General features: G+C 41.3%; 1 protein-coding gene across 1 annotated transcript in view; it reads right to left on the reverse strand.

Moving 5' to 3' along the window:
* FBXO33 (F-box protein 33) overlaps nucleotides 1-8,449 on the reverse strand; it is a 44,562-nt gene extending 36,113 nt beyond the window's left edge. Inside the window, exon 1 of the mRNA XM_043984867.1 lies at nucleotides 7,637-8,449. Coding sequence (XP_043840802.1) covers nucleotides 7,637-8,256 — 620 coding nt within the window. The 5' untranslated portion in view covers nucleotides 8,257-8,449. The remainder of the gene's footprint in view (nucleotides 1-7,636) is intronic.
* Between the last annotated feature and the right edge of the window lie 1,413 nt (nucleotides 8,450-9,862).

Consider the following 9,862-nt stretch of genomic DNA (forward strand, 5'->3'; position numbering starts at 1 on the left):
TAGAAGGTGGAGGGGAGGAGGAGGGTGAAATGAGACCTGAGTAAGTAAGTTTACCCACACAGCAGGAAGGGCCTATTCTATGAGCATGTTAAGAGGAGGAAGGCTCTAGTATAAAGGGAAAGCATGAAGATGGGTAAGTGATGTGTGAGAGTCACAAAGGAAGTGAGGAGGGACTGAATTGAGGGCAAAGATTAAAGTATTAAACTTGGCAAGGATGAAAACCACTTTTCTCCAGATAGGAAGGATGGATGGATGAAGTGATAAACTCCTGCTGAAATTTTTGAAGATGTGAAAGAAATATTGAGGTATTTCAATTCTAATAACTTCATCTCCAGCTTTAATGGAGCTATGTGCTAATAAGTAGGGTAGAGATATAATTTCAATATATTTAAATTTCAACATTAAACATCTATTATATAAGAAAATACTACTGGGGTGATTAGAAAGATTTGGTAAGACAACAGTACACAATTCAGCAAGGGATTGCTGACATATATATCATTAGAATAGACAATAATAAATGATCATAGCATAAAAGATTTGCCTAACAAAGTAAGGATCTTGATGAAGGCTAAGAACAGGTTCAAGGGCAAGTTGCATAGATAGAAAAATAGCAAGTCAGAGAAAATAATTGCAAAGTTTAAGATCTTGAAAACAGATGAGGTCTCTATTGACAGGTGGATGAAGTACAGAGGAAATAGAAGAATATTTAATATTTCAAAAAATTAAATTTACCTCAATAATTTACAGGGTACATAAGACATTACTTTTCTTTAAATTTTTTCCCCTTATTTGTTTTTAACATTCATTTTTTTAAATTTGAGTTATGAATTCTCTCCCATCCCTCCTCTACCCATGGAGAAGGCAAGAAATGTGATGATCAATTATACATGTGAAATCAAAGCTATTGCTTTTCAATCAATAAACATTAAGTACCTACTATGAGCTAGATGTTGTGCTGTGTGCGCTGGGATAAAAAGAAGCAAAAAATGTCCTGCCCTTGGAATTTTAAGTCTAATTAGGGAGAAAACATGCAAACAAATATATATGTATAAAGAAAGTTGCATGCAAGATAAATAGGAAATAGATAACAGAGGAAAGGCAAGAGAATTAGGAAGGGTTGGGAAAGGTGGCCCATTATTTTTCTATTCTGGAAGAATAAAAGATGACATACAGTGCTTATAAAACTCTTTTAAGCTGGATTAGGAAAGGGAAAGGGGCAGCTAGGTGGAGCACTGGATGGACTACTGGGCCTGCAATCAGACTCATCTGAATTTGGCCTCAGACATTCACAGGCTGTGTGACCCTGGACAAGTGACTTAAACCTGTTAATAATGTAATATCAATTTATAATATAAATATCAAAGTATTAGATATGTTTTAAGTTCACAGTCTTTGGTAGTAATATCAGGTATCTCATAAACTGGCAATAATATCAGCAGAATTTTTTAAAAATTTAGAGCTGTGAAATAAATTGTTGGCTTAAAATAATATTCCTTACTGGGCTTAACTAAAAGCCCCCCCCCCATCTTTTTTTCTTTCTTTCTTTTTTGGCAGGGCAATGGGGGTTAAGTGACTTGCCCAGGGTCACACAACTAGTAAGTGTCAAGTGTCTGAGGCTGGATTTGAACTCAGGTCCTCCTGAATCCAGGGCCGGTGTTTTAACCACTGAGCCACCTAGCTGCCACCCCCCTCCCCCAATCTTTTTTTACTGGTTTTATTACTTTCTCTAAGAAAAAGAACCAACTCCCCATATCCAGGTTAGCTCTAAGCAGAAATACTTATGTGAGATTTTAAAATGTATATATACACATATATTTGCATACATATAGACATTTTATAAATTGTATTAAAATCTCACTTAGCTAGCTACATGGATGAAAACTTAATAAAATCTCAGGGGCAGCTAGGTAGCACAGTGAAAGCACCAGCCCCGGATTCAAGAGTACCTGAGTTCAAATCTGGCCTCAGACACTTGATACTTACTAGCTGTGTGACCCTGGGCAAGTCACTTAACCCCCATTGCCCTGCAAAAAAAAAAAAACAACAAACCCTTAATAAAATCTGTAAAAGATATAGATTTTTAAAAACTTATATTTTGTTGCGCTTAATGGGATAACCCTATCAACTGTATTATATAATATAGTCATTAAGTTAATAGTGAAATTATTTAATTTTGCTTTCAACTAAAGCCCAAGAGAATTCTCAACAGCTTATATTCAGTCACTACTCAGGAAAAGTAATTGTTTATTAACACTACATATAAACCGATATTTTGGAAAATTCCACCCTCATATTTGCTTATTATTTGTTTATTTCACATATCCGTATTATTTTATTCCAAACCTAAGAAATAAAACAAGTATTTCCTTAACAGTAGAATAGAAAAAAAAAGATTACACATAAAATTGCAAATCTATTTTCTTCCCTTCCCCACCACCCTAGAGATGGCTACCATTAGACACAAAAGTGTGAATATGTAAAGTCATTCATATATGCAGTTTAATAACTTTGTATTTGCTTATTATTCTTGACCTACACCCCCCCCTTACCTATTCTACATCCTCAAAAGGCCCCAAAGATACTTTCTCATCAACATAGCAGACCAGTACCATGTCTGTGATCCCTCTAACAGAGTCTGTTTGGTAGATTTCAGGAGGTCCCTCTTCCCCCTTTAAAATGATCTCCTTTATGTTACCTTGAAGGAAAAAGATGGGGTTCTCAATTTTAAGTGATTATATCCAAGGAGCCTCCACTGTTGGGAGTTATTAACCTCTTTCTCTTTTCTAGGTTAAGATCTTCCCTTCTGGGTGAATAGGCCACAGTCCTTATTCCTCCAAAACATTTAATCCTTAAACTTCTTTAAAGAAGCATTGAGGGGGGCAGCTAGGTGGCACAGTGGATAGAGCACTGGCCCTGGATTCAGGAGGACCTGAGTTCAAATCCAGCCTCAGACACTTGACACTAGCTGTGTAACCCTGGGCAAGTCACTTAACCCTCATTGCCCAGAGCAGAAAAAAAAGCAGCATTGAAATGACGAAACACTTATTTTTGAATACACAATAGTGAAGGAAAAATTGTAAATGTTTAATACGAAGATAGCAAATATCTCCAAAGAATCACCTACAATTTCTTTTTATCTTAATAGTATTTTTTCCAGTTACATGTAAAGATTTGTAAAAACATTTGTTTTTATAAGATTTTGAGTTCCAAATTTCTCTCTCCTTCCCCTCTCCGCAAGACAGCAACCAATCTGATATAAGTAATATATGTACAATCATGTTAAACATATTTCCACATTAGTTATATTATATCACCTATAATTTTAAACAGAAATCCCAAATGAAAAGGACTATTTTTTATTCTGGTTTATTATGAAACCTTAAAAAAATAACCCTTTCAGGGGCAGCTAGGTGGATCAGTGGATAGAGCACCAGCCCTGGAGTCAGGAGTACCTGAGTTCAAATCCAGCCTCAGACACTTAACACTTACTAGCTGTGTGACCCTGGGCAAGTCACTTAACCCCAATTGCCTCACTAAAAAAACAAACAAAAAACCCTTTCAAGGTTTTTTGTATTTAATCCTATTATAGAAAAAAATATGAAGTAAAAGGCTCTCCCCTTTGCTATGTTTTGCTTATTCAATAAAAACTCAGAAATAACTCAATCTTAGCCTCTACTAAGAGGGAACACAAGATGAAATGTTCTTAAAAACATAGCATATGGTCTTAATGGAATCAACACTCAGATAACAAGGAAGATTATCCTGTACAGAGAATACTACTGAGCACTGTTTTGCTATTCTCTTTATAAATGTCATAAATGACACAAATAATTTATATTCTAGGTAATGCAAAGTAGAGTTTATGAAAAACATTTGGATATTTAACTCCAAGTCTTCTGAATCTAAGTCCAATTATCTTTCTCAACTGTACCTTAATGCCCTTCTAAATGCTTGTAGGTTCCCAAGCTAGTTAATCAATAACATAGATGAAACAGTATTATATTTCAATCTTTGCTGTTCAACCTAAAGGGAATCCCCTACATCTCTTCCACATCACAAGAAGAGAATCCGGCAAATTGGGAAATAGATTTTTGGGGACCCAGTAAGGCCCTGATGTCCGTGCAGGACTCCGGTATACAAGAGGCAAGGATGTTCAATTCGGTAAGACATTTATTCAACTAAATACAAATAGGGTAAAGTCAGGCCCTGTCTATCTGAAAATCAGAAACAAAGTCAAAAAAGTAAGCTATCCTTTGGGAAGAATACTGTCCTTGAAGTTTTAATACTTTGCCTCTAAGAGATGAAAATAACTGACACAAAATAAAGTAACTATTTGTGTTATATAGGGAGTTCAGCCGAAATCCTTGAAAGCTCAAAGTTTATAATCTGATTTTGCAATTTTTTTTGTCTTTATACTAGGTCGGTGTTCTATTTTAAAATGCTATAAAACTAACTCAGGTGTAAAGAATTCTGTACAGTTTATTCTTACCACTGGTTACTACTGAATTTTACTCCCTGTTTAAAAATTAAAACAAAAAGACACTAATAAGAAAAGTTTTAAGACATAATGTTTCAGCTCTTTAGTTGATCTGAAGTCAGTATTTCAAATTATTAAATATAAATATCAAAGCCATAAAATAAAAAGCTTAATTTAAACCATATCTGCCCATAAAGCTGATTTTTTAATAGAGTGAATAACATTTCAAGATACTTTAAAACGGGAAAACAAATACAAAATTCCTTCACTTTTGTAGTTTTTTATCAACACTTTAAAGAATTAAAGATTTTGGTATTTGAGATGTTGTTCATTTTGCCTATTTAAACTTATTTATTTATTTATTTTTGCGGGGCGATGGGGGTTAAGTGACTTGCCCAGGGTCACACAGCTAGTAAGTGTCAAGTGTCTGAGGCCGGATTTGAACTCAGGAACTCCTGAATCCAGGGCCGGTGCTTTATCCACTGCGCCACCTAGCTGCCCCCTAAACTTATTTTTAAAATCTTTCAGTATTACTAGTAGAAAATGATGCCTATATGCATTACATTGTAATAATAAATGTAAGGTAGAACAGAGAGCTAAGAGGCAGATGAGATCAGATCTAACAAAATTCAATAGATATGAAACCTGTGCAGAACTAATGGGGCACATCTGTATGAAAGATGATGCTATCTGGGAGTGGGACGTGGGTATGTATGGCCTTTCCATTTCCCAAGCTACTCAAAAAAGGGGGGAAGAGATGAGATTAAAAGTTTATGATCATTCTGGTTTTCTCTTTTTCATTTGGGGGAAGGAAGAGAAGGAAGGAGGAATGAGAAGGAGTAAAGGATAAGTTTTTTTTTTTTAAAGTTGTAGTTGTTGAATGTAGCTAAGATTAGAAAGGCAAATGGATAACGGGAAAAAAATCTGTGCAGAGAAGTTTGATAAAGGTCTCATTTCTGATATAAGGAACTGATTCAAATTTATTAGAATAAGAGCCATTTTCCAATTAATAAATGGTTAAAGTATATGAACAAGGCATTTTTCAAAGGAAGAACTTCATATGAAAAAAATGTTCCAAATCACTAATAATGAGAGAAATGCAAAGTAAAGTAACTGGGTCCCCACCTCACAACTCTTCTAATTGGCAAAGCTGGTTAAAAAAATTTAAAAGAATAGATAAAGGGGAGGGAGGTTAAGACTGGGGGCTTCTGAAAAACAGGCACATTATTGCACTGTTGGTAGAGCTATGAAATGGTACAGCCATTCTGGAACGCAATCTGGAACTATGGCCCCTAAATGGATAAACTAAGCATAATGTTCTTTGACAGTGATATTGCTACTGGGCCAATATCCCAAAGAGAACAGCAAAAGAGAAAAAGGATTCATATGTGCAAAAATATTTAAAGCAGTTCTTTTTATGTCTTCAAAGAACTGGAAAAAAAGGGGGAGGGCCTGTCCATCAATTAGGGGATGGATGAACAAATTATGGTATATGAATATACTGGAATACTACTGAACCTTAATAAATAATGAAAAGGACTATTTCAGCAAAACATGGAAAGGTTTGTATGCACTCAAGTGAGCAGAATCAGAGCAATTTATATAACACTGTAAAGACAAATAATTGAAAGACTGATCAGAACCACAGTTCTAGAAGACTAATGATGATGAATGCTACGTACCTCCTGACAGGGAGGAGGATAAACTCAAGATACAAAATGAGCCATACATTTTTAACATGACTTTAAAAGTGGTTTTTTGTTGTTGTTCTGTTCAATAGGGGGAGTAGAGAGATTGAATGACAAAAAAATTTTAAGTGTATCTTTATAATTGTGCCCTGAACCTTTGCTTTAAGGTTTTTTTTTTTTCTGGCATAAAGGAGAGCCACCTTAGAGCCATAGCGGTACATGACCTGAATTTAAATCACAGCTCTTTACACAGCTGTTGATCCTTGGGTTAAGATACAGGTATGAATGTCTTAGTATTAAGGACTTTCCCGACACCCAATGTTCCCATATCTCCCTACGACATTCTATTTCCTAACTTTAGACTGGGCAATTTATGTATGGGATTCCAGAGATGCTGGGAGGAGGGGAGGTGAAGATCTGTACTAACTCAGAACTTGGCCATACCTAATGCAAAATCAAGACATTACCAATTCACTCCTAATACTAACATCTGGCCCACTAACTTGTTCAGGACTCAACTTCTAGATGAAACAATTAGAGATAACGTAAATGCCCTTAATTCCTTCCAATCCTTCACTTTTCCCACCCAAGTACCCTTTCTCAGGTTTGGCCCAAATAGCCAGAAACTGACCTACCAGGTTCTACCTTTATATAAAATTATTTAATTGATCCTTATAAGAACCCTGTGAAGTAGGGGCTAGCATTAGCCCCCATTCTTTACATATAAGGAGATTAAGCAACCTATCCTAGGGTCACGCAGTTAAGCAGATGTCAGAGACTGGATCTCAATCAAGGTCTTACAAATTCCAAATCCAACACTATCCAATTCAACACCTCTTTTCCAGGAGACACCTGTAGTATTTCGGTCTCTTACCTCTCCCCCCCCCCCCCCCGCCTCCCCCCAACCCCCGCTTCCTCCAGCAATTGCGCAGTGCAGGAGCTGAGAGTCAGGAGACTCCAGTAATATTTCCTGCTTCTCCCAAGACTCCCCCTGGTTATGGGCCTCTCCCTCGCATCTTCTGTGCCTCAACTACCCCATCTGCAAAATGAGGGACGCCACCACCTGTCAGCCCCGTCCATCCCTTCCTAGTCGGGCCAAAAAAGAAAGTCTCCAAGAGCCCTCAATTAAAAGCCAAAAGCCGAGGCTGTTCCTGCAGAATCCTTGGGCCTTCCGAAGCCCAGCGCCAGCTCCAGAACATGGGGTGTCCCCGGGCTGGAGAAGGTTTGGAGTTAAGAAGCAGGGTGACTCCCCCCCTGAGCCTGCATATAAACGTACTGGAGTGTGCGCCCCTTCTCCGCCTCTAGGAAAGGTCCTCGGCTTTGGAGAAGCCCCCAGACAGGCTTGTGCCTCTGAAAAGGGCAGCGCAGAAACAGGCCGCCTAGAGGTGGGGGTTGAGAAGCAAGCTGTGGGCACTGGGGTACCCCAGGCGGGGGCGGGGGGGGTGGGAAGCGGAGGAGAGTCCCTTACCTGTTGTTCCGGATGCTGCTCAGGACGCACAGCACCAGCTCCAGGTAGGTGCGCAGCACGTCCAGCCAGCGGGTGGAGACCTGCAGAGCTTCGGCCTCCTCCCCTCCGGCTCCAGTCCCCGGGTCGTTCCCCGCTCCTCCACCGCCGCCTCCGCCGCCGCCGCCTCCACCACCGCCGCCGCCGCCTCCAGCAGCTCCCCCGCCGCCGCTGCTCAGGTAATTCTCCGCGGCAAACTCGACGCGCAGCTCCCGTACGAACCAGCCGCACTTGCGCATGAGGAAGTCGAGTCGGGGACGCTCGGCCGGCGAGACGCGGAGGCTGAGGCGGAGCTGGGGCCAGAGCGCCGGGTAGAAGAGGCACTCGCGCCAGTGCGAGCAGGAGGCCGAGGCCCGCAGCCTGTCGGGCGCCGGCAGGAAGGAGAAGATGTGCACGATGAGCTCGCTGGGCAGCGACGAAGCGCCCGCCGCTTGCCCACACAGAGCCATCCAGACCCGCCGCCGACCGCCGGCACCCGGATCCTCCTTCTCCCGCCCCCGCCGCCGCCGCCGCGCTGCCCAGGCGGCTCTGGCTCGGGCTCCCGGCTGCTGTCGCGGCTGCGGCACTGACAAGAACAACAACATCAATGACAAGGGAGAGGGGGCGGGGCCGCCGTGAGTCCCGGCGGAACCAACCAGAGCACGTTCCGTGAAGGGGGGGGTGGAGAGGAAAAGAAGTTGGGCTCTAAGTACAGCCTTTGTCTCCACCGATTAAGCCACTACTACCACCCGCAGCCCGAAAGAGAATTTAATCACTGGCCTTCCTTCTCAACCTCAGGGAGCTGGAGATGCCGAGTCAAAGCACAAACAAAAAGAGCCCCTCCCCTGAGGCAAGAACTAGGCGTGTAGCAGTGGTAGATACCGAGTTTGACGTCAACCGGAGTGGGAGGAGCTCGGTCAGACTTTGGAGACTTCCGGAAGGGGGGAGGGTAGATTCTGGGTAAGGACTGAGAAAAGGCACGTGACTGGCTACGTAGGACGGGCGCGAGGCGCCTCTCCCCGCCCCTCTCCGCCCCATTCTTCCTCTTGGGCGGGGCTGGGAGAAACTCTCCGAGGGGAACCGCTAAACCCTGTGGGTGGAGCCTGGGATTGTGGAGCTTGTTGGAGGTGGTATTTGTATTAGCCGCTTCTCCGGACCCGGCTGCTAAGGTTCTCTTTGAGGCTCCAAGCGCTCCATTGCTGTGACTGCAGGCTCCCAGCTCCAACTGATGGATTGTCTTGAAGTTTGAGAATGGTTGCAGCAAAACGGGCTGGGGCAGGGGTGATTCCCCACCTGATAAATATATTTGTGAAATTAGGGGAAGGAAGTCGTAATTCGCCGTAAGCACGCACTGTGGAGGAAGAAGACCTGGATTCAGAAGCCACCCCTGATACTTAACCCTCGGTGAAACTTCTCTAGACCTAATTTACCTTCTTTATAAAATGAGGTGGGTGGGACTCAATCAATATCCTCTGAGGCTCCTTCCAGCCCTAGTTCGAAGATCAAGTAATTTACTGTATATGTAAACATTGTTGCAAGCTTTATTTTACCATATTGATTCTCTTATTTTTTCCAATTAACAAGTGTCCAAGTCTTTCCTTCCCACTTTCCTCCATTGGAGCAAAAAAAAAAAAAGGGGGGGGCATCTAAGTGGTGCAGTGGATAAAGCACCGGCCCTGTATTCAGGACGACCTGAGTTCAAATCCGACCTCAGACACCTGACACTAGCTGTGTGACCCTGGGCAAGTCACTTAACCCTCATTGCCCCGACCGAAAAAAAAAAAAAGGAAAGGAAAGGAAACTTTCACAAATATACAGACATGCAAAACGTTTTCCCACATTTGCCCCGAGTAAAAATATTCGTCAAGTTTTGCGTGTTAAGTCCAAATCGAGCCGTTTGTTTCATCTCTGGTCCTCTGGAATCGTTCTTTTTGCACTGATTGGGGTTACAAAGTCTTTCAAAATTATTTTTTCTTTATAATGCTGTCGATGTATAAATTGTTCTGGTTCTGCTCGCTTCACTGTGAATTCGTTCATAGTGGCCTTTTGCATTTCCAGACACTGTCCATTTTGTCATTTCTTATTTCCATTATATTCATATGCCATAATTCATTTTAGGCAATTCTCAATAGGTGGACTTTCCCTTAGTTTTCAGGGTGGTTTTTGTTGTTGCAAAATTTAAAGCACTATATCACTGTTAGCTATTATGAT

This window comes from Dromiciops gliroides, chromosome 2 (assembly GCF_019393635.1).
Source record: "Dromiciops gliroides isolate mDroGli1 chromosome 2, mDroGli1.pri, whole genome shotgun sequence".
In the NCBI taxonomy this organism is placed as follows: Eukaryota; Metazoa; Chordata; class Mammalia; order Microbiotheria; family Microbiotheriidae; genus Dromiciops; species Dromiciops gliroides.